The sequence below is a fragment of the Ursus arctos genome, unplaced genomic scaffold (assembly GCF_023065955.2).
Source record: "Ursus arctos isolate Adak ecotype North America unplaced genomic scaffold, UrsArc2.0 scaffold_17, whole genome shotgun sequence".
NCBI classification, from domain to species: Eukaryota; Metazoa; Chordata; class Mammalia; order Carnivora; family Ursidae; genus Ursus; species Ursus arctos.
The window spans coordinates 17968100-17994239 of record NW_026622841.1 but is presented as its reverse complement, the minus strand read 5'-3'; the positions used below and the strand labels follow the sequence as shown (position 1 = coordinate 17994239).

At 37.4% G+C, this 26140-nt stretch overlaps 1 protein-coding gene across 3 annotated transcripts in view; it reads left to right on the top strand.

The window, feature by feature from the left end:
- Positions 1–26140, top strand: part of WDR7 (WD repeat domain 7) — a 347769-nt gene that overhangs the window by 86461 nt on the left and 235168 nt on the right. For all 3 annotated transcript variants that reach the window (XM_026496379.4, XM_057313055.1, XM_057313056.1), the window contains 2 exons: positions 15457–16226; positions 17513–17601. In XM_026496379.4, coding sequence (XP_026352164.1) covers positions 15457–16226; positions 17513–17601 — 859 coding nt within the window. The remainder of the gene's footprint in view (positions 1–15456; positions 16227–17512; positions 17602–26140) is intronic.

Genomic DNA, 26140 nt, shown 5'->3' with positions numbered 1-26140 from the left:
GTTCAATGGATTTATAAATGGAATTCATAGTTCATATTAAATGTAATTCATATTATTCTGAACCAAGAAAAACACTGTTTTATTCTATGATGGTTTTATATTCAGAACACTTTTGTTTCTCCTTGGAAGTACATTAACAAACCACAGTGTACCTGAGAAGAAATTCAGATTGTTGTGCAGGGTGTGAGATACAGCGAAGGAGAAATTCCTTTTACCATCTCACATAATAAATCAAATGGCAGACTGCTGAGAGAATAGGAACAGTAGATAGATTTAACCTTATGACCTTCTCCACAGCCAGATCTTTCTAGCCCTTGTGTGTGATACTTTATATTTAACTCTTATTTGGGAACTTGAAGGTATTTTGAAGTAATTTGACAGAAATGTAAAGATTTGTAGCTAAATACTAATGTGTTAGTACCTTGGGTAAGAAATAATTTCTTCAAATATGCTTGAAATATCTGTTCTTTATTAGACTATATAAAAGATTTTCAAACTTCTTGACTTTTATAGCCTCTGTTAGAAAATAATTGAATCAGTCTAGTTCAGTAAACATTTATTGACTAGTAGGTACTGCGTTTGGCCTTGGAGAGCCAAAATGAATAAGACATGATATTTACCCTCAAGAAATATAATCAGATAAATAAAAAGCAGAGGAGTGAGATGGCTGAGAAATGCAGAAAGCATTTTGGAGACCTGGACTAGCATGAGGTGATCAGGATTGGCTTCTTGGAGGAGGGGACGTTGAAGAATGAGTAGAATGTAGTCAGGTGATGGATGGAGGTGGGTTGCAGTATGTTCTGGGATGGCATATGCAAAGAGGGAAGTGGGGAATACGATGTGTGTTCGGCATTGCTGGAGGATTGAAGAGAGGAGAGACAGGAAGTGGTATGAAATGAGGCCGGTCCATGCTTACCATGTGAAGGTGCTTAAACTTTATCTTTTACCTCTGTGGCTTTCACACTTTAAAAAAACAAAATTGCATTAGAATCCTTCCTTCAAAAAGAATTGTGTGTGAGAGCAAGTATGTGCAACAGATAGAAGGGAATGTAGAGGAGAGTTTAAATTCAAGAATTGTTTGTGAGTGATTTTTGGCAGTACCTAATGATTAATTAGGTGCATTTGGTGAGTGAGGTTGACTCACAGGTTTTCTGATTGGGTGATTGAATAGAAATTGGCTCTATCAAGTGTGATATCGAATGTAGGAACAGGTTTTGTGGGGGATGATGATGAGTTGCTTTGTATATGGTGGAGGGGTGTGGTGTTGGATATACGGATTGAGGAATCTCCAGTGGACACCTGGTACTTAAAACCATGGAAGGCCATGGGATTATTCAGAGGTAGCAAATGGGCTGGTACAGACTCTTGGGATACTAACCTTAAGGGGAGGAAGTGGAAACGATTTGGAGAAGTGTGAAGAGTTTGAGAACCAGGAGAATGTGCTGACTTGCAAACTGAGGGGATCAAGAATTTCAAGAAGGGTGGAGAGTGATTAGTTGTATCAAATGCAATAAATGTTCAGTATTGGAAGGGTTGAAATGTTATTTGTCAGTGAGGTCATGAGGTCATTAGTACCCTTTTCCAGAACTGCTCCTCAGGATGTTGGGGGCAGAAGCTTGAGTGTGATGGGTTCAGGAGTGAATGGGCAGTGTGGAGATAGAAACAGCAAATGTAGGGTACTTCCGAAAAGTTTGAAAAGGGAAGGAGAAAGAATAGCTAGAGGAAAATGCAGTTTGCAAGGGGTGAGAATGTTTGTGGATTAGGGTTAAAGAGCCAGTAGAGAGAGGAACATTCTAGATTAGCATAGAGAGGAGGTAATTGAGGGAGCTAGCTTCCCAGGGAATGAGAGAGTGGCAGATTGCAAAGGCGGAGGGAAGGCAGTTGGCTTTGACCTGGAGGAGGAAAGACTTTATTTTCTGAAATTAAAGACAGAGAGGGCAGACTGGATGTCTGGGTGGCTATATATTTGTGTGTGTAGTGGGTGGGAATTGAAGAGAGAATATTCCTAAAACCTTCACATTTTTCCAAGAGCTTATAGGTAAGGTTGTCTGTGGGGAGTGAGAACCTAGGTAGGGACTTGATGAGAGGGGTAGAGGTGGGGGAGAGAGAGGGAGGGGAAGCTAGGGATGAGTAAGAGGATTGACTGTGAATTTGTAGTTGTAATGGGCTGTAATTAGCTGTAGTAAAAGATCTAGGAAAAAGTGGAAGGTACATTGTATCACTGCAATTGCAGTCCTGTAATTCAGAGGTTAAAGGACATTGAGGATGTAGTTTTAAGAGATTGATAGGATTAAGCAGAGGTTCTGGGCTTGTTAGGGAAGGAGGGCAAAAGAGGATGAGGCTGATAGGTTTTTTTTTTTTAAGATTTTATTTATTTATTTGACAGAGAGGCAGTGAGAGAGGGAACACAAGCAGGCGGAGTGGGAGAGAGAGAGAGAAGCAGGCTTCCTGTCTAGCAGGGAGCCTGATGCGGGGCTCCATCCCAGAACGCTGGGACCGTGACCTGAGCTGAAGGCAGACGGAGGCTGATAGTTTTTGACAAAACTGTATCCAGGGACTGAATGCCTCTATGATAATGGTTCCCAAACTGTGGCAAATTGAAATCATCTGAGGATCTTTAAAAAACTGGTGCCTGGGGGCACCTGGGTGGTGCAGTCATTAAGCAACTGCCTTCGGCTCAGGACGTGATCCCAGCGTTCTGGGATCGAGCCCCGCATCAGGCTCCTCTGCTGAGAGCCTGGTTCTTCCTCTCCCACTCCCCCTGCTTGTGTTCCCTCTCTCGCTGGCTGTCTCTCTCTCTCTGTCAAATAAATACAAAAAATCTTTAAAAAAAACAAAACAAAACAAAAACCAACTGGTTGCCTGGCTCCTTCTCATGGGCTTTGTGGTTGAATCGGTGTGCACGCAGCCTGTGCACTGGGAATGTTAAAGTTCCCAGGTGACTGAAATGTGCAGCAGTGTGCGAACTGCTGCTCTGGAAGGTGGAAGAGCAGATACGGTGGAAGGTCTGGAACTAGAGAAGATTGTGGTCACTGTGGGGATACTAATGCTCAAGATTTCTGAGGTGAGGACACATTCAGCTGAAGTGGGCTGGAGTCGAGACAGCCACAGAGTTGGGAGGGCAAGTATGGTCTCCATCATTGGCACAAAAGACCCTGAAGCCCACTTTCCCAGTATTTCCTGCTTCTCACTGAGTGAGAACTCTGAGAAGAGAGGGCAGGGCTTCTGGCAGGCTGATTGGGGAACAGGGATTGAGTATCTAACCTAACAAGAAGGCTCAAACATGTCTGATTCTTGTTTTTGGAAAATAATAGTACAAATAAGAGTACAAAACAAGGTAACGAAACTAATGGGAACTTATTTAAAAGCAAGAATAGCAGCAGTTGAAAAACAGCACTTATGATGTGCTGATATCAAAACATCTCTTTTATGGCTAATTCATACATTCGTATGCAGTAGAATATTTGTACCAATACTCTGCATCTTGTGATTGTGTGACATCTAAGTTCAGTACTGAAAGTCTAGAAAGCTGTAGTCCTCTACAAACTTCAAATTATAAATAGTAACATATAAAACTAGCACATGTAGCATAATTAGCACACGTAACCGTAGTAACTCACTTTATTACTATCGTGGCTCCATGTTTAACATTGTCTCATTTGCCCTCTGACTTCAAATCCTTTTATATCCATTAGGAGGCCCCTCGCCCACCCAGGGCAGACCATAAGTTGAAAATCACTGACCTGTATGGATGGTGAGATCTTCCAGAACGAGGGTTGGCAATCAGGGCTTTGAGCGAGTGACAAAAAAAACTTCTCCATATGACATTCATAAGATGATTTGTAAGTTGTGGTGTTTCAGGCCCTAAAGTTTACCTTGGATGGAAGTATATTAATCAGGCAGTCATCTCAGGGAGGCAGTTGATTGCAGTGTCCAAAGATAGGAAGTATAATTGGTTGTAGTGGTTGTGGTTGGAATTCTATACTGTGTTTCCAGAGGTCTTTCCGAGGTCTTCCACTCATCTTTCTCTTAGTTTGTATGAAGATGCTTATTTTTTGTAATTACACTCACACCCAGCAGTAGTCAGCCTTGGTGAGAGTGATATTTTCTCAGGGCAGTGGATGGCTGTGAAGAAAGAGTGTGTAGAAAAGAGAAAAGAGGGGATTTGTCAGCATAAATTGGGATTGTAGTTTTCCTCAGTGCACTGTAACTTGGTTCTCCAGTCTGTATTTCGATAAATGTAGCACTTGCTAGTTGCTGGGCCCAGAACACCCGTGCCTCCTCCACCCCCTCTGCCTGCCTTCCCCTGGCTACCTCCCACTCACCCCCCGGCTGACTCTCCGTGCTCCCAGGAGGCTCAGTTCGGTGACCACCGTCTCCGCAGAGGGTCCTGAAGTTTTCAGGTGATGCCGCCAGGTCTAGCGGTTATTCGGATCTTCTCTGACCCTCTGGCATTTGCTTTACATTTCCATCCCGGTACTGATTCTTTGGTACCAATACGGGGAAGCAAGGAGACATGTTTGCTTACATGACCGTTTCTGTGTGTCAGGGTTTCTTCACTTCAACACGGTTGCCATTTGGGGCTGGATGGTTCTTTGTTCTGCGCTCTGTCTTGTCCACTGTGACATGTTTAGCAGCCTCCCCAGCCTCCGTCCTCTAGATGCCATTAGCACCCTCTCCCAGTTGTGACTCACAGTGATATCTGCAGACGGTGCCAAATGTCCCTTGAGGGTGAGGAGTAGGTCACCTCCGGCTGAGGACTGCGACTCCGTATCAGACTAAGAGCTCCTCAGAGGACTATTTGATATATTCCTCCTTATATTTCCAGTGCCTGGCACAAACTGTTCATTGAATCACTGGGAATAACCCAGAATTCGAGGGTTGATTAATGTGGAGTGGATTCATCTCCCCCAACCCCCATCTCTAGAATCTCTGCAAAACTAATGCTGAGAAGCTCTTGATATCTAGAAGTAAATGTCTGGCAGATGCCAGAGGATCCCGACTTTTTCCTATATCCTAACCATCTACTAGCTCTGTGACCCGTGTGACTGACTGGCTTACCTCTTGGCTTCCATTTGTTTTTAGCTTTAAAGTGGAGGTAATAACGTTGTAATGAAGTCAAATGGGCAACATGTTTTCACGTATTTATCACAATAGGTATTCAGCACACACAAGTTGAATACCCTTGATTGAATGCTAGACTGATCTCATTTATGCAGCACACCTGGAGTGTGTACTGTAAGCTGGACCCCGAGCTAGAGCAGCTGGAGAGTGCATGAATCACTTCCAAACCCAGCAGGTCCTGGTGTCGCGGGGTTCCTGCTCTCATGAGGGAGAGAAGCGAGCAGTTCATTGTCATGAGCTTTATATCGCCTAAGGTATGAACCAAGTGGGAGAGAGCCCTCCGGAGATGACTGACCTGGTGAGGTGCTGGGGAGGCTTCTCTGAAGAGAGTCGTTCGTGTGGAGGCTTGATCAAAAGGCAAAGTGGATAAGAACTAGAATGATCAGTAGGGGAAGAAAGGGATAAAGAAAGGGGGGGTAATCAGAAGGGGGAATGAAACATGAGAGACTGTGGACTATGAGAAACAAACTGAGGGCTACAGAGGGGAGGGGGGTGGGGGAATGGGATAGGCCGGTGATGGGTAGTAAGGAGGGCACGTATTGCATGGTGCACTGGGTGTTATACACAACTAATGAATCATCGAGCCTTACATCGAAAACCGGGGATGTACTGTATGGTGACTAACATAATATAATAAAAAATCATTATAAAAAAAAAAAATAAGCCTCATGTCAGGCTCTGTGCTCAGCATGGTCTGCTGGAGATTATCTCCCTCTCCCTCTCCCACTGTTCCTCCCCTGCTCACTCTCTCTCTCTGTCACTCTCTAGCTCTCAAATAAAGAGAAATAAAATCTTAAAAAAAAAAAAAAAAAGGCAAAGTGGGGAAGAGCATCCCAGGCAGAGAAAACACTGTGCCGCTGTGGGAGGGGACAGCAAGCAGGCAGAGAGAGCATGGGGAGCTGTGTGCCCAGGCCTGCAGCCGGCGGCCTCAGAGAAGAGGGTTAAAAACAGGTTGGAATCTTGAGTGTATTTCTGAAACTGGAGATTGCTCACCACTGTGACCCTGGGTGGATTGAAGCTGTTTTCTTTTCTCCGGTTCATTTTGACATTATTAGTCTTAGCTTTTCTTTTAGCAAGTTGACTTCCCAGAATAACCTCTCATTTCCTTTCATTCACAAATGTGTTAAGGGTTTGGCATACCCAGGAGAATACATTAGCCTAGGAGCGCTTTTTTTTTTTTCTCAACAGTTTCTTTTTTTCCTTTCTTTTCTTTCCTTCCCTCCGTCCATCCTTCCCTGTCTTCCTCCATCTATCTTTCTTTCTTTTCTTTCTTTCTTTCTTTCTTTCTTTCTTTCTTTCTTTCTTTCTTTCTTTCTTTCTTTCTTTCTTTCTTTCTTTTCCTTCTTTCTTTCTAAGTTTCTTTCTTAATTTTCTTTCCTTCAGTTATTTTCACATGCGTCTTTAACATTCATTTGAGATAAAATGAGCTGGGTTTTATTGTCCAAGTTTTACCAGTGAAGGGAATACTGTTGTGTTAACTCTTGACTGTTTGCAGCATCTCTCCTGTTTAGGAGACAGAATTGATGCAGGGGACGTTAAGTGAGTCATATAAAGACTTGTCTAATGGAGTAGTGGGGGTGTCCAAGCCCCCAGCCCCCAGGGCTCCTGGTCTTGTGATTTTGGTGACTTGGCCATTTGGGAAGAGTTACAACTTAATGTCTTTTGTGCTGGTGTTATGGATTAATATATTAATCTTCTAATCTCTTAATATATGAATACCATTTGGGTATTATTATTATTCAAACATTATCCAGTAAGATATGGCCTGTAGAAATATTTTTAGATGATATTATCTCTATAACGGACATGAGCTAAGTGTTTATATTTAATATGTATACTTAACTTTTGAGTAATTTACATTTTATTTATGTCATGTGACATAGATTATTGTATAGTATTAAACCTTAAAACCTCTCAAATATCCCTTTTTGGTTTATGCTTTTTAATATATTTGTTAATGAAAACATATGGAAGGAAGTGAAATAATATCAGCTCTGAATATATTGTCATCCATGCCAAGTCATAAGATCTATCCAAAATCAAATATTTAAGATAAGTGTATTGTCTAATTTTAACTTAAATGGAGTCTCTGAGAAAGAACTCTTATTACCCTGTTAGTATTAAGTAACAACAATACAACAGCAGAGGGCACCAAATATCCATTTCAGTCTTACACATTTTCTTGACGGTCTCCCTTTCTTCCTCCCTCCCTTTCCTTTTTCCTAATACAGTTGACCCTTGAATGGCACCAGTTTGAACTGTGTGTGTCAGTTTATATGTGGATTTTTTTTTCAATACGGTATAGTCCTGTAAAAATATTTTCCTTACCATTTTCTTTTTTCTATCTTTCTTTATTGTAAGAATACACTATCTAATACATATACAAAATATGTGTTAATCAACTCTATGTTACTGCTAAGACTTCTGGTCAACAATAGGCTGTTAGTAGTTAAGTTTCTGGAAAGTCAAAAGGTACACTCAGATTTTCTTCTGCATGTGGGAGAGGGGCACTCAGTGCCCCTCACCTCTGTGTTGTTCAGGGGTCAGCTGTAGTTAAAATCATTAAATTAAAACCATATATTCTTACAGTAAATGGTGGATTTTCCCTTAACTAATTTTAAAATATATTTTTTTAAGATTTTATTTATCCATTTGTTAGAGAGAGAGAGAGAGAAGGCACACACGCGTGAGCACACAGCAGGGGGAGCAGCAGGCAGAGGGAGAAGCAGGCTCCCCACTGAGCAAGGAGCCTGATGAAGGACTCGATCCCAAGACCCTGGGATCATGACCTGAGCCAGAGGCAGATGCTTAACTGACTGAGCCATCCAGGCATCCCTAAAGATTTTTATTCAGTAGGATATCCTTTCCATAATCAAGAATAAAATTTTTGTTTAATTTTTCCTACCAAAATATTCTTAGGTGATAAACCAGTTCTTTATACTGTACTTAGGAGATAAAAAATTATTTAGATCATGCGTTAGAAATATGACACCTAAATAATTATTTTGTAAAATGTTATTATTTGTTAAATACATATTTTTCCTATATTCTATTTTAGGACTCAGTGTTGATATTTATAGAAGCACATGTGCACATGTGTATATGTGTGTGTGTGTATGTTAGATATATAACATTTCTTAGTATCCCTCGATCTCTGCTTTCAATACAGATTCAGATTTTTTTTTTTTTAAATCACTTACTTGTCTGCTTTACACATTAGCATCAAAATCAGCTGGGTTTTTTCTTTTTAAAGATTTTATTTACTTGAGAGAAAGAGGGAGAGAGCGTAAGCAGGGGGAGCGGGAGAGGGAGAGGGAGAAGCAGGCTCCCCACCGAGCAGGGAGCCCCATGTGGGGCTTGATCCCAGGACCCCAGGATCGTGACCCGAGCCAAAGGCAGACACTTAGTTGACTGAGCCACCCATGTGCCCCCAAATCAGCATGTGTTTAATGCTCACTGGCACAAATAAAAGTTATGTTTAGGTAGAAATTTGGACTGTTTGGTATTATAGATTGGACTCCATGCATTTTCAGGAAAAAAAATTATTTTACTAGGTAACTTTAGAAATAGTCCTGAAAACTGTGACATTAAAAAATGATTCAGAAATAAGTTTTAAAATCAGGACCATTGAAGTGAATAATGCAAGAGTGAAATATTGCCAACATTCTAAATTTCTCTAAGTCATCGGATAAAATGACATATGCTTAAAATATCATTATAACGACGGTATTAGGGGACAAAGCTACCAGGTGTTTCAGCAGACATGATTTAACCTAGCATGTATTCAAATATATAATAATGATAAATGTTATAACAAGGATACATCAACATTTTCTCCTTTGCAGATTGTAAGTTGTTTTCTTGTTGCCGGCAGTGCTGCTTATCATGTGCTTGTGTGTGTATATGCTGAAAAATATCTGGGCTTGAATAAGGATTAATCTCCTGATCATAGTTCTGTCATTTTCCTTAGGTTTTTCACTTGGGATACAATTTTACCTGCTACTCTTAATGTGATTGCCACAGGTTTGCTTGCAGTGATGAGCAAGCAATCCAATAATTTTTTCCTATTATTGCATTTCTGTAATATTTTAAGTCAAGTTCTTTATCTAGTATTTGAAATGGCTAAATCTGTATTTTCCTGTATACAGATATAACGTTGTAATAGGCTTAACACTTACAATGAAAATGTCAAATCGATCTGTCTTACTAGCTTCTTAAGTACATTGTGTGTCTTTTGCATTTACGATTGAGTTTTACTAGCAAATTTGAGACCATTTCATTTGGATATATTTTATGATTTAGCTTTTCTTGCTGCCCTTTTTCAAGTAAGTTTTGAAATTATTGCCTTAAGTACAAAGGCTTTATTTTCTTCCAAGCATCTTGCATATAGTAGACACTCCACAAGTATTTGTTGAATTTAATGTTCTGCCACGATAATGTAAAAAGGAATTTGAAAGCTCACATTTCAGATGTTCTTAATAAAGGTGACAGAACAAGCATACTAACATTCCTGGTAAAGAATTTCCAGGGTTAGGTAATCTGTATGTGAAATTGTTAAGACTATAAGATGATTTGAATGCGTTAGTTTGTTCTAGATATGTATATCTTATGATTAAGCTAAGAGATCCTTGGAGTTTGATAGATGCTTCTGCTCTTTTTTCTTTAGCTAATCTTAGTTTGACATATTAGAATATCAAACAGGTCTGTGATCAACTCTGCCATCTCGGTGCACTTAGCTAAAGTCTTACCCTCACAAATTTGCTAGGTATCTGTATTTTGTTGTAATAAGCCTTTAAGTCAGTAAAATCCATTGACAGGTGTCAACAGGTCGTATGCAGGATTTGGGGATGAGTCATTTTCTCCTTCTTTCCTTCAGTCTCCCTCTATTCTCATCTGCTTTTATTGATGCTTTCTGTTTTTCACTCTCTTTTTTTGACTGTGGCTTGCTCGTAGGTACAGTTTTTCCATGGTGACACAATCAGCAGCACTGAGAGGTTGTGATAAGAGGAGTCGCACACAATCACATCTAAATGTCGTAGTACCAGATACTAGATAACCTTTCAGTTGTCCAAGCACATGGGCTGTCTGCTGGCACACCTCCCGGAAAGAGACAGAACCAGAGCGGATCTTGGGGTGCTGAAAGGGGCACAGATGTGGTTGACATCAGAGGAGAGAGCTTAAAAGCTGACCTTGTGTACTCACTCTTGCCTTCTCTTTTCTTCAAGCCACTCTTGCTGCCTCAATAATTTCCTTACCAAACATGTTTGATTTTACATGCTTTGGTAGCAATGATCTCCCTTTCTCCTATTAGAATTTTGTAGATCTTTACTGGAAAGACAATATTTACTAATGTACTATGGTGGGCTCTTGATTTTACCTGATGCTGTTGTTACCTATTCCCTCATACATAGTGACATGCCTGTCTACCTACAGTTGTTAAAAGATGATGTTTTACCTTTTTCTGTGGTATGATGAACCCTAATGCCCAGCATAGTGCCCGGGCCATAGCAGCAACTTAGTATGTGGTAGCTATCAATATTAATTTTCATAGCAATAATATATTAGATATAATGTATTACAAATAACTTTGTCATTCAAATTGTACAAAGCAATTAAGCATAGTGTTTGACATTACACATTCAGCATTTGAGAAAACAAACATGAAGCACAGTGGTGTTAGAAATAAAAGGGTAATGTACACATTCTTCACCCCATCCCATCTTGTACATTCTCAGTACTGTTGCATACTTTTATCTCCCCTCATCTGGACGGCTTCTGTTTCCTTCCAATTCATATTCATGACTCTGATCTTTTCAGCCAACATTGCTGGTGGATAAACATCTATAAAATTCAATTTGATCATGTTGTTCCACTTTTTTAAAGCCGTTAGATGATAGTTCTCAAACTGTACTGCAGCGTGAAGTTGTCTGGGGTTCTCATTAGGCAGGTTCTGATCCATTCAGGTCTATTCATACTGATTCAGGCCTGATACCAGGCCCAGGAAGCTGTATTTTAACAAATAGCCCTAGTGATTCCGAGAGAAGCACTGCTTTTAATGACTCCCAAGCCTGCAAGCCTTAGTGTGAACCCCTGTGTTCTCTTTGAACCATCCCTTGCATTCTTTCTCTTGGTCATCTGCGGCTTCATCAACATCCATCCTGTCACTTTTTTTTTTATCCTTTATCCTTTTTCACATTTTGCTCTCTCTCTGCCCTTTCATAGTTACGCCTTCGGAGGGGCTCTCCCTGGTCACCCAGGGTGGAGTTGGTGCTTTCTCTGCTGTGTCCCTGTCGTCCCTTGCAATCCTCCTTTCTTCAGAGCACCATTCTTACTACATTATCATGGTGTCTTTATATGCCATTATCTAGCTGTGAGGTTTGAGTTCCATGACTAGAAAATCATCTTGTTTGTCTTTGTATCTCCAGTGTCTTGCACAAACACAGGCAAATGTGTAACAAATGAATTAAATACGGGAATGAAATTCAGAAAGTCTTGGCTTTTTTAAGTTATATTTTGTAGAATATAAATTTATATTACTTACGCCCTTTAGGTTCTTAAGCTGTGATTTAGAAATTATTTCCTACCTTCCTTTAAACATGATTCAGTTCAGAACAGAGGTTTAAGTAAAGGAGGCAGAATTAGTAATAATTATGGAAATGATTTTTGGAAGAGCAGCCACTTGAGACTTTTTTTTTTTTTTTTACATTTTTCTTTAATTGACATATAACTGACCTACAACATTTCATTAGTTTCAGGTATACAACGTGATGATATATATTTGTATATATTGTGAAATGATCACTACAGGAAGTCTAGTTAACATCCGGGAAATGCCTCTCAAAGGATGGGTAAAGTACGACTTGAGGGGTTTTAAGAAGAATGAGAAAGGAGCATCATCCTGGCATAAGCAAAGGCACAAACGTGTGACACTGCATGGTTCTGGAAGTTACAGGTGGTTTAGGGGCTCCTGGGTGACTCAGTTGGTTAGGCGTCTGCCTTCAGCTCAGGTCATGATCCTTGGGTCCTGAGATCGAGCCCCACGTCAGGCTCCCTGCTTAGTGAGGAGTCTGCTTCTCCCTCTCCCTCTGCTCCTCCTCCTCCTCATGCTCACTCTCTCCCAAATAAATAAAAATAAAAAATAAAAATGCAAGTGATTTAATTGGGCTGTAGTAGAAGATATAGGGGTCGTGGCTAGAGATGAAATAGAGAGGAGTAGGCAGCAGTGTATTTTGGAAGATTTTTTGTGCTTTGCAAAGAAGTCTTTGCAAAGATTGTATCCTTGGATTATAAAATGCTATTGAAGGGGGCGCCTGGGTGGCACAGCGGTTAAGCGTCTGCCTTCGGCTTAGGGCGTGATCCTGGCATTATGGGATCAAGCCCCACATCAGGCTCTTCCGCTATGAGCCTGCTTCTTCCTCTCCCACTCCCCCTGCTTGTGTTCCCTCTCTCGCTGGCTGTCTCTATCTCTGTCGAATAAATAAATAAAATCTTTTAAAAAAATAAAATAAAATAAAATGCTATTGAAGCCCCTTCAGCTAGGAAGAAACATGATCAGATGGGAGAAGGATTGAGACAGAAGAGAGACCAGTTAAGGGGATTTGTTATAATTTTATGATAGAAGAGTTGATTAGCAATTTAAAATAATTTTATAATTTTTTTTATTTCATTCTTCTGGGTACTCCGATAGAGTTACACAAGATGCGTAAAACATAGCTAGTTCCCATAGAGTATAGGAAAATGTAAATATGTAAAATACCTAATGATATCGACATAGCCAAGGTGTATACATTTGTGATGTATAGTAGATATAAAATGTTATGGGAGCTGTATTCATTGCGGACTAACTTTCCTTGGGAGAATTAGGGTCTTGGTGCAAGAGAAGGGATTAGAATAGAACAAAGAAGAGTATTTTAGAAAAAGGAATAGATAAAAGGATTAATGGGTAGGAGACCATGGTTATGGTGCGAGAGCCTGTTTGTGAAAGCTGGAAAAATATTTGGTATCAGACTGTAATGGGCCTTGAATGTTGTGCTGAAGAATTTTGTATTTTATCCTGGAGCTTTATTTTCTGATTATGAAAATAATATATATTGACTGTATACCATTTAAGAAATGTAGGGAAATATAAAGAAAAAAGAAAATATTCTATAATTCCACCACAAAGTGTAATTAACAGTGTTTTCATGTATTTCTCCCCAGTGTTTCTCACCATGCTCAAATATATACTTAAGCAGTAAATAAGTGAAATTAGAACCATACTCTGTGTGTTTGTGTTTGTGTGTGTGCATGTGCGTGTGTGTAATTTTATCTCACTTAAAATTGGAACAGGAGGGGTGCGTGGCTGCCTCTGTTGGTTAAGAGACTGCCTTCGGCCCAGGTCATGATCTCGGGGTCCTGGGATCGAGCCCCAGGTCTGGCTTCCTGCTCAGCGGGGAGTCTGCTTCTCCGTCTCCCTTTGCTCCTCCCCCCGCTCATTCTCTCTCTCTCTCTCTCTCTAATAAAAGTCTTAAAAAAAATTTGGAACAGGAAATTTTGCCATGTGGTTAAATGTGCCCAGAGAGCAGGATTTGTAGTGATTGCAGTATTTATTCTATTATATGGCTACACTTAAATTATTTATCTCTTTCCTTATTGTTAGATTATTTAGGCTTCAATTTAAAATAATCACTACCATTTCACTGAACATCTTTGTACATAAATCCGTGTCTGTATTTCTGACTATTTTGGATAGGGTTCTAGAAAGAAATGCACTGGATCAAACTGTCTAAAGGTCTTGCAAAGTATTTTGCCACATTGCTCTTCTAAAAGGCTGCTATTTAAATTCATGCCTGCAGTATGTGGGTTTGACTTTCATTGTACTTTTGGCTAAGTAGTTTTTAGTGTTTACTGTGTGCTAATTTTATAAATGGTATCTTGTGGTTATTTTAACAGTTATTTCCTTGACAACTAGTTTGAGCTGGTTTTTCCCTATATTTATTGACTCTTTGTTTCTTTTACTGTGAATTATCCTTGATCTTTATGGTATTCCCCCCTTTTTATTTGGGCATTAGTATTTTTCTTGCCGATCTTAAGAAATATTTATATAGACTGTAACCCTATCAGTCTTATTTATGGCACATTTTCCTATTTCTTGCTTACCTTTTAATATTTTTATAGTAGTGAATTTTAAATTTAAGTGTGTTTGGAAAGCTCTTTCTCATCTTGAGATCAGATATATTCACCTATATTTTGATTTAGTTTTTAATCTGTATTTTCCATTTCTCTTCATAACCCATAATAATGGCAACTTTTTGGCGAAAGAGTGATATGACTGTGCTTCAGAAAGAAGTCTTGTGGCTCTGTGGAGTTGCGTTGGAGTAAGGAGACACTAGGGGCAGTGAACCCCCTGAGACGAGAAAATAAGTGTCCAAATGTGGTGACAGTGGTATAGGGATAGAATGGAAGGGGAACGATCCTCCACTGATGGTCTGGGAGGCACAGCAGGCTCAGTGGCAGGGTGAACATCAGGACACATTGACCATGAGGTGCTATGGGACATCTAGATACAAGCAGTTGTAAGTAGAGGATTGAAACTCCAGGAGGCTGGTCTGGCTGATGATGGAAATTAGGGAGCCACAGATGTTAGTCCTAATGTGGGAGGAAGAATGGGTTTTCAGGGCAGCTGACTGCTGAGAAGGGTGGTTCAGAGTTGGGAAGGGGAATAACGTCAGATACTGCAAAGAGCTCAAGGGGGAGTGGGACTGAGGTTTCCTTGGATTAGCCGCCTACTTTCCGTACATTTGGCTAAAAGGGGCTGTGGAGGGGGAAAGAGATCAGTAGAAGAGGGAGCATGGTCAAAGGACAACACTCCTTTTCAGAATCTAAGGAGACCTGAGCATGTTCTCTATTGAGGGAAAAGAATTTGTGAACAGGGAGAGAGCGAAGGTAAAAAGGAGGGATTTGATGGTACAGCAACTTAAGGGATGAGTCACCCTGATGAATGGATTCTTCTTTCAGGTGGACCAGTAGTTCATTCTCAGAGAATTTGCATAGAGGTTATTGAAACAAATTTTAATCTGTTCTATGAGTAAAAAGACTCCCTGCTTCAATAACAAATTTTTCTTGTTTTTAAAAAATTAATTGACCATTTTATAATTGTTTCAGCTTAAAATTCTCTTTTAAATTCATATCTTTTACATACTGCTGATTGGCAAAGTTCGTGTGTTACTTTTAATGATAGAGGTACCTAAATAGCCTAATATGCATTCAAATTCCTGTGTTTAATGCTCATTCATGAATGTATGCAATTAAACGTTTTATATTATAACCATTTTTTAAACATGTTTATTGCAGGGAAATTTGCCTAAATATTCTCATAACTCCCTGATGGTTCAAGCAATAAAGACAAACCTAACAGACCCGGACATACATGTGCTTTTCTTTGATGTGGAAGCGTTGATTATTCAACTCCTGACTGAAGAAGCCTCTAGGCCGAATACTGCGCTTATTTCCCCAGAGAATTTGCAAAAAGCATCTGGCAGTTCAGACAAAGGGGGCTCTTTTTTAACTGGAAAACGAGCAGCAGTTCTCTTCCAACAAGTGAAAGAAACTATCAAAGAGAACATAAAGGAACATCTCCTTGATGATGAAGAGGAGGATGAGGAGATGATGAGGCAGAGAAGAGAAGAGAGTGATCCAGAGTATCGGGCCAGCAAGTCTAAACCATTGACCTTATTAGAATATAATTTAACGATGGACACTGCAAAATTGTTCATGTCGTGTCTTCATGCCTGGGGTTTAAATGAAGTTCTGGATGAAGTTTGTCTTGATCGCCTTGGAATGCTGAAACCACATTGCACAGTATCTTTTGGTCTCCTATCGAGAGGAGGTCATATGTCCCTGATGCTTCCTGGTTATAATCAGCCTGCTCGGAAACTGTCACATGGGAAAGCAGAAGTAGGAAGGAAGCTGCCAGCAACCGAGAGCGTCGGAAAGGGAACTTACGGAGTGTCCCGAGCCGTCACCACACAGCATCTCCTGTCTATCATATCTTTGGCAAATACGTTAATGAGTATGACCAATGCAACTTTTATTGGTGATCACATGAAGAAGGGTCCTACCAGGTGTGACCATGATAGTTTGATTTTATTCTCACATTTCAAAAAAAAAAAAAAAGAATAAAACCTGTTTTATTTTTCTCACTGTTTACTTTTTTTTTTTTTTTGGCTCTGCCCACCTTAGCATTTTTGTGTCATTTCAATGTTTCCCTTGAAATTTTAAAACACAGCATGCATGATTTAAAGCATGATAAAATTACACAGTTTAATCTTTACTCATACTACGTAGCTGTTTAAACTTAGTTCAGCTTTAGTAAGTGAATTATAGACTAGCTCTTCAGTAAATATAATCTTAGAATTGTATCTACTTAAAGTTTGCATTGACATTTAATTCAAAATGTATATTTGGTTGAAATGCTTCTTTATGACTTATATGTAATGAGTGATAGGTGTTCAGTAATTAGCTTCAGAATTTTGTGAGAAGTTTAGTCAGAATTTTTCAACTGGAAGAGAGAAAACAACTTTTTTAATTGTAGGTGAGTATTATTTTAATATTTCAGGAATATCTAACCTGATTTGCTGTTACCTATTTTCCAGAAGTCATGAAGACAACTTTTTAAACTGTGGTTTTATCATACTTTATTGAGGGTTGATCATATTGAGAAATAAAAAAAAAAAAATACTAGGTAGTATTTACCTTGTATCTAGTTCTGTTGTAAGTACTTTATAGATACTATTTCATTAATGCTCTTAACCCTACAAGGTAGGTACTGTTATTATTCTTTTACTATAGATAAGGAACTGAGACACAGGTTAAGTAATGTGTCCAAGGTCACACAAGTAGTAAGTGGTGTCACGAGAATTCACAATGAGACAGACTGCCTCTGGAGTCCAAGATTTCTAAAGCCTTATTACCTTCTTCAGATTTTAAGGATGAATTCTTTTAGACTCACTGTATTGTCCCATGAATTCATTTGGACCAATAATATAGGGAGGGCTAAAATCTCAGCATGCTAATATCAAAGAAAGAAGGACTAATTACGTATTTGTCAGTGGTAGTACATTAAACTGTTCAGAAATATTTCTTAAATTAGTATAAAGCATAAATTGTAGATGTAAAATTTTTACTTGCTGTTTGCTAATCATTCAATGTATTAAGATTTGAAAAGGAAAATCTTTTTAGGTGCAAAACAGAAAAAAAATATCTTTTTGGAAAATTGGTAAATTGAAAATGTTATGTATAAACATGTTTCTTTTGCAATTCATTTGGGATTAGAAAATTTAATATTTTAAATGGTTCTGGAAATATGAAAGTATGATGTATATATACGTATATTTTCTTCTTTTTAAAGGCCACCTCGACCAAGCACCCCAGACCTTTCTAAGGCAAGGGGTTCCCCTCCAACTGCCAGTAATGTTGTGCAAGGACAGATTAAACAAGGTAAAATTAAATCTTATTAAGTAATTGACCTGACATTTCAGCTGTAGAAACTGAGAAGGCATAGCTAATGTATAATCATAACATTTTGTTTGTCTCATATTGTTAAAAGAGAGATAAGTTGTTATATTCCAGATGTAAATATGGATAATTAAGATGTCAGTTAAAAATAAATCAGATTTATTTAGAAACTGATAAATGAGCATATTTCACATAATTTTATTGTACTGTCTTTGACCTAATTTTTATGAATTAGGGCACCTTAACTTGACAACACTAGTGTGTTAATTGTGTGTATCTTGACTTTAAAAGTTATACCTTGGAGCGCTTGGGTGGCTCAGTCGTTAAGCGTCTGCCTTCGGCTCAGGTCGTGATCCCAGGGTCCTGGGATCGAGCCCCGCATCGGGCTCCCTGCTCTGCTGGGAGCCTGCTTCTTCCTCTCCCAACTCCTGCTGCTTGTGTTCCCTCTCTCGCTGGCTGTCTCTCTCTCTCTGTCAAATAAATAAATAAAATCTTTAAAAAAATAAAAATAAAATAAATAAAAGTTGTACCTATTTTTAAACTACATTTAGAAATATTTAAATTCGTATTTTCATACGGAATCTATTCTGCTGTTTGACAGCAGTTCCCGTCTTGTAATCCACAAGTGGAAATCCTTTCTTTTTATTTACGTCATTATATATCTTAATTTTTGTCTACAGCTTTGTTTTTCGCGGATGAAGAAAAAGTTGAGTTTCTCTTCCAATGTTATCTTTTATGTTCATTGTGAGAGTGGCAAATGAGGCAACCAGAATTGGGGGGTGGGAGGTCATTTCTGCTTAGAGAGCTTTCTTTTAGGCTGAGAGTTAATGCTGACTCTCTCAGAATGTGGTAGAAGTGAAGAAGTGAGCAAGAGATGGGATGAGGAAAGTTCTGTTTGTAAATGGGGACTTCAGGGTCTTTTTTTCCATAGGTTTTTTTTGTTTGTTTTTGGTTTTTTTGTTTGTTTTAGGTTTTAAAGATTTTTTTTCTTTTTTCTTTTTTTTTTAAACAATTTTTCCCTTCCCTAAGACAAATACTTTTCTTTTTCTTAGCTTATTATTTGGTATTTAGTATCTTTAAATAGATGCCTGATTTTCAGTTTCAGGCACTATCTGTTGGCTTCTAATAATGGAAGATAAGCTCCCACATTCTCTACCCCCATTCCCATCGTTCATTCCAACCCCACATGCTCACCCCTTTTGTTACCCTTCATCTGATTAAAATTAATGTAAACTATCATAAAATAATTGTATGTTATAGAAAAGTTTTGGTTGGATAACTTTTTATACTTGTGTATGTGTGAAATCCATGTACAGAAAAGTGTGCAAAACAAAAACATGTAGCTCAGTGACTTTTACATGCCAAACTCCCTTGTAACTACGTCTGTGGCCAAGAAATCGAACATTGCCATCACGTCAGAAGTTGCTGGTATGTTCCCTCGCAGTCATTATGTGCCCCCTTCCTTTCTTTCCTTTGGAGTTATACCACCTAAGTTTAAAGCCCTAAACACTGTAGTTTAGTTTTGCTGTGCTTTGAATTTTATATGAATTCCATCAGTCATGGAGTATGTATTTTGTGTTTGGCTTCTTTTGTGAGATTTATCGATGATACTGTGTTTGAGGTTCACTCATTTTCATTGTTCATTTTTATTGCTCTGTAGTATTCTGTGGATTGAGTAGACCACAGTTTCTTCATCCATTTTCCTGTCAATAGACATTTGAATTGTTTTCGTTGTTTTTCATAAATCCGCAAACATTCTTGCGTTTGAATCTTTTTTTTTTTTTAAAGATTTTATTTATTTATTTGACAGAGATAGAGACAGCCAGTGAGAGAGGGAACACAAGCAGGGGGAGTGGGAGAGGAAGAAACAGGCTCATAGCGGAGGAGCCTGATGTGGGGCTCGATCCCGTAAGGCCGGGATCACACCCTGAGCCGAAGGCAGACGCTTTAACCGCTGTGCCACCCAGGCGCCCCTCTTGCGTTTGAATCTTAATGTACCTTATCATTATTTCCGTTGTGTATATAACTAAAAGTGGAATTTCTGCATATGTCTCTCTTTTGCTTTAGCAGATAATATTATGATGTTTTCCTAAGTGAGTGACTAATATACATCCATCAAAATGGCTAAAGTGAAAAAGATGGAAAATACTGGGTTGGCTAGGATATGGAGCAACAAAAAGTCTCATACACCATTGGTGAGCTATGCTAGCCAACCCTGAATATTTTCCATCTCTTTCACTTTAGCCATTTTGATGTATGTGCAGGAGTCTCTCATGTGTTTAATTTACATTCCCCAATTCCCATCAAGGTTGAATACTTTTTTGGTATGTTTATTGCTCATTTCTATATGTTCTTTTGTGAAGTGCCTGTTCAACTCATGTGTGTCTATTAGGTTGTTTTGGGTTTTTTTAAATGACTTGTAAGGGTTGATCAGTGACTATCCTTGATATGAGCCCTTTGTTATATATATCACAAATATTTATTTGCCTTTCACTCCTATCTTTGAAATTCAGCATCTCTCAACTTCAGTGGAATTTAATATATCAATTTTTTCACTTACGATTAATATTTTTGTGTCCCGTTTAAGAAGTTACCCTGATATGCCTACCCTCATAACCATGAGAATATTTTTCTGTTTTAGAAGCTTTATTGTTTTACCCTTTTTATTTAGATCTATAATCTTCCTAGAATTCATTTTTGGGTATAATGGGAAGCAGGGGTCCTGTTTCGTTTTTCTCCTCTATACAATACCAGATTGGTCCAGCATGATTTATTAAAGAGATGATTCATTCCCCACTGCTTTGCAGTGCCATCCTTGTCATAAATAAAATGTTCTTCTATATGATCTGTTTCTGGGGCTGTTTGAGCCCATTGATTTGCTGTGTATTCTTGTGCCTTAATTCCTGTAGCTTTGTAGTAGGACTTGGTATTCAGCAGATAGAGTCTTCCCACCTTATTCTTAAAGAATGTCATGGCTATTCTCGTTTCTTTGACTATCTCAATTGTTAGTTTAGAGCTAGTTTCTCAGTTGTTATAAAGACCTATTGTGATTTCAACTGCAATTTTATTGAATTTATAGATGAGTTTGGGGAGAATTAATATCTTTGTGGGATTCATTCATTCAGTATATTCAATGTATTCAATTCAGTATATTCCTTTATTTAGGTCTCATTTAGCTATTGTACTCTTTTATAGTTTTCTGTGTATAGGTCTTACATACTTTTTATTTAGATTTTTCCTAGATAAGGATTTTTAAAATATTCTTGTAACTGCTATTGAATGTTTTGTTTTTTGTGCCTCTGGCACAGAAATGCAGATTTTATTTGTATGTTGTCCTTGTATCAAGCAGTCATGCTAAATTCACCCATTATTTGTAATACTTTATTTGTGGATTACTTTGACTATATGAACAGTCATGTGGGATACTTCTTCTATTCCCAATGTTTTCCCTTTGGGAAAGCTTTCATAATTATCATATTTCCTGTATGCTTTTTACAGGTAATTTTTAAGAAATTAACTTTCCATTATTTCTTTGCTAAGTGTTTATCATCATGTATGTTGGGTTTTATCATGCATTTTCTGTATCTATTGAGATGATTATATAATTTTTCCTTTTATTTTGTTGTGATGTACTATCATCTTATATATTGTTGAATTTGGCTTAATATTTTTTATTCAGGAAAAAGTTTTCGCTTCTTCCTCTTCCTTTTTTTTTTTTTTTTTAACATGGAGCCTAACACAGAGATTGAACTCACAACCCTGAGATCAAGACCTGAGCTGAGATCAAGAATTACACACTTAACCAGCTGAACCACCCAAACACCCCAGTTTGCCTTTCTTCTAATGCTCTTATAAAGTGTTACATTATTCAGGTTTCAAAAAATGGATTAGGGAATCTTTTCTTTTTTTCTGTTTTCAGGTAGAATTTGTGTAAGATTGGCATTCTTTCTTCCATAAATGTGCAGTAGAATTTGATGGATTTAGATGTAGAGTTTCTTTGTGGGAAATTTTAAAATTCTGGGTTTAATTTCTTTCATTTTCATGTGATACTTCAGATTTTCTATTTCTTATGTCAGTTTCATTGAGTAGTACATATTTAGCGATTTTTCTAATTCTTTTAAATTTGTTGTCATTTGAAAAGATATTATCTTTTAAATTTCTTTAATATCTGTAGTGATACCACCATTTTTATTCCTGATGTTAATCATCTGTATCTTCCTTTTTTTTTTTCCCTGATCATTCTCATCAGGGATTTATTAATTTTATTATTTTAATGAATCCTCTGTGCCTTTGTTTATCCTTTCTAAGTGCATATTTTTTCCCATCTTACTGAAGTCTGCTCTTCTCCTATGTCTTTTGTAGTTCATATGCTGTTTATTTCTAACTTCCTAAGATGGATGGTAACTTACCAATTCTTAGCCCTTCTTCCTTCAGAGTATATGCCCCAAATAATGTTATCTGTGAATAAAGTCAATTTTGCTTCTTTTCAGTCAGTTTGAATTTTAGTTTTCTTACCTTATCGTGTAGGTAAGGAGTTAGAGAATGATGTTGAATTAAAGAAGTTAGAGCAGACATCCTTGCCTCATTTCTAATCCATGGGATAAAGCACGAAGTCTTTATTAAGTATGATGTTAGCTGCAGGTTTTTCTTAGATGAGAAGGATGTTAAGGCAGTTACCCCCTATTCCTAGTTTGCTGAGATTTTTAAAATTATGAATGGATGTTAGATTTTGTCAGATGATTTTTCTGCATCTGTTGAAATTAGCAAATGATTTTCTTTATTTTTTTAAGACAAAGTACATGAACTTTTGAATTTTAAAACAACCTTGAGATCTATGGTAGACCACACTTGGTCATTATCAATTATTCTTCTTATAGATTATTGTATATGACTTGCTAAAATTTGTTAAGAGTTTATGTTATGTTTATGAGGGATTTTAGTCTACAATTTTCATTTCTGATAATGTTCTTTGTTCAGTTTTGGTAACAGGATAAGGCTGGTCTCACAGGAGTTAGGATGTTATTTCGTGCCCCCCCCCCCCTTTTCTTTGTATTTTCTGGAAGTGTTTGTATAGAACTGATATTATTCCTTATTTGTTTGATCTGAATTCACTAGTGAAAGTATGTGGGCCTGGAGTTTTCTTTATGGGAAAGGTTTTAACTACAAATTTAAATGCTTTAATAGATACAGGGTTAGTTAGACTTTTTTTATTATTACTACTTGGGTGAACTTTGATATTTTGTGTCAAAGTTATTGGAAAAAAGTTTAATATTGTCTTATTTTTCTTTTAATATCATATCTGTAGGAATTGAAATGGTAGCCCCTCTCTCATTTCTGTTATTCATAGTTTATGATTTTTCTCTTCTCCCCTGAGTAGTCTGGCAGTGATTGTGGTTTTGATTATTCCTCCTTGCATTTCCATTATTTTTTGCTTCATGTGTTATAAACCTCTCTTATTAGGTACATAAACCTTATCTTACTGATTTTTTTTTACTTTTATCATTATGAAATTACCTCTTTATCCTTGATAATATCTTTTGCTTTGAAAATGTACTTTGTTTATAATAATATAACCAGTTTAGTGTTTTTGGTTACCGTTATTAGCATGACATATATTTTCCTGTCCTACTTTTCTTTACATTTAAACTGTGTTTCTTATAGGCAGTATGGCCTACTTTTTTACTGTAGTGTTTAAGCCATTTACATTTAATGTGGTTGTTGACATAGTTGGATTTGAATCTGTCATTCTGCTATTTTTTTCTCCTTGCTCATTTGTTCTTTGTTCCTTCTTCTCCTTTTTCTGCTGTTTTTCAGATTAATGCTGTATTTCTTTTATGATTTCACTTTATCTCTTTTATTGGCTTATAAGCTAATTCTTTATTTTGTTATTTTAGTGGTTATCTTAAGAGTTTCTAGTCAACATAGATCTTTTAATTTGTAGTGTAGCTTCAAGTGATGTTATACCATTAACATTGAATATAAAAACTAAAATGTTATACTTGCATTTTTTACTTCCTGACCTTTATTCTATTTTTGTCTTCTATTTTACATTTATGTATTTTATAAACTCTTCAAATCAGTATTATTTAACAGTTAATTGTATTTTAAAGAGATTTAAATAAAGAAAAAACCAATATATTTAACTGTGTAATTACCATTTTGGGTGTTCCTCATTCCTTTTTGTAGATCCAGATTTTTGTTTGGTATAATTTTTTTTTGTGTGCTTGAAGTAAACATTTTTTGTAGTGAAGGTCTGCTGTTCTTTCAGCTTCACATCTGAAAACATCTTTATTTGCTTTTGATTTTGAAAGATATTTTTGTCTGGTGTAGAATTCTCAGTTGACCATTTGTATCTCTCAGTACTTAACAGATGATACTCTGTTGTTTTCTTACTTTCTTTGTTTTGTTTTTCTTAAAGACTTATTTATTCATGAGAGAGACATAGAGTGTGCACATGAGAGCACATGTGAGCATGGGGAGGGAGAGGGATAAGCAGACTCCAAGCTCAGGGTGGAGCCTGAAGCAGGGCTTGATCCCAGGACTGCAAGATCACAACCTGAGCTAAAATCAAGAGTCAGATGCTCAACTGACTGAGCCACCCAAGTGCCCCCTCTTTTGCTTTGTTTTTAACAAGAAATCTGATGTCATCTGTATTTTCCTATATAACATTTAAATTTTTTTTTTATACTTTATAACTCTTGTTGTTTTAAAGATTTTCTCTTTGTTATTGGTTTTGGGCCATTTGCTTATGAAGTGCTTTGGTGTAGTTTTCCTTATGTTTCTTGAGGCTGAGGTTTATTGAGCTTCTTATTTTTATAGTTTTCATTAAAGCATTTTTTAACCATTATTTCTCCAAATATTCTTTCTATTCTCTCCTCTCTTCTCTCTTTAGTGGACTCAAATTACATGTACATTGGGTCACTTGAAATTGTTTCATAGATCACTGATGCTTTATTTTTGGATTTTTTTTCCTCTCTGTGTTTTCATTAGGTAGTTTCTCTTGCAATGTCTTCAAGTTCATTCATGTTTTCTTGCCACTATCGAGCCTGGTATTAAGCCCAACCAGTGTATTTTTCATCTCAGATATTATGATTTGCATGTCCACAATTTTGATGTGTATCTTTTTATATCCTCATTGTCTCTATGTAACTTTTTTCAATGTATTACCTATAGTTATAATAACTTTTAATACCCTTACTTGATAGTTTTGACATTTCTGTCATTTGGGGTTGATTTTTAATTGATTTTTCCCCTTCATTATGTACTGTGCTTTCCTGCTTCCTCACATGCTTGGTAATCATCGTTAAATGGCAGATATTTGAATTTTCAGTTTGTTTCCCAGAGTCCACAAACTGAGGGCTTCAGAGGGGAGGGGGGTGGGGGATTTGGGATAGGCCAGTGATGGGTATTAAGGAGGGCATGTATTGCATGGTGCACTGGGTGTTATATGCAAATAATGAATCATGGAACATTACATCAAAAACTAAGGATATACTGTATGGTGACTAACATAACATAATAAAAAATTATTATAAAAAAAAAGAAAAAAGATATTAGTAAAAAAAAAAAAAAAAAGAAAGAAAGAAAAAAGGATATTAGTGGAGAACCAGAAAAATTCTAGTAAGATCTGTTGCTTGCTCTATAGTGTTATATACTAATGATCATTTCCTGGGTCTGATCATTGTCCTGGACTTCTGTAAGATCCTTCCATTAGAGGGGTTGGTGAGGGGAGGATAAGAATTTTCTGTATTATTTTTGGAACTTAAAAAATTTGTTTAAAATTTGTTAATAATAAAATATTACCAAAAAAAGATATTTGAATTTTACCTGGTTGAGTACTGAAGATTTTTATATTGTTATAAATCTTTTTTTTTTTTTTTCTTTTGTAAGCTATATTCTGGATGCAGTTAAGTTGCTTGGAAACAGTTTGATCTTTTTCTGGTCTTGCTTTTGATTTGTTAGGTGCATTTGGAGTCATGCTCTATCTAAGGCTAATTTCCCATTACTGAGGCAAGAGCTTCCTGAGTACTCTGTCCAGTACCCCATGAATTATTAATTTTCCAGTCTGGTTGGTGGGAGCAACATGGTCTTTGACCTTATAGTTTCTTTACACACAAGAACTGATCAGTACTCTGAATATTCGAGGGGGACATCTGAAGAACCTGATCTTTGAAGTTCTCTTCTCTCTGTCCTATGGATTCTAGCTGCTCTGGTTTCCTGAGACTCTCAGTTCTGTCTCTTCAACTCAGGGAAACTGTGGGGCTCTCCCTCAATCCTCCTTCCTGTATCTTGGTCTAGAAACTTCCACAGGACAATAAGCTGGGGCAATCATAGTGCTGTTTGTCTCCCAACTCCTGACTCTCAGTTCATTATCACTTGACGTCCAGTGGTTTGAAACCATTGTTTTATGTATTTGGTTGGGGTGGGGGGAGTTGTTCTGGATGGAATTATAAATCTGTTTCATGTTATTCCATCTTGTCCAGAAGTGGCAGTTCCTCTCCCTTTGCTTTTAAAATGTTCA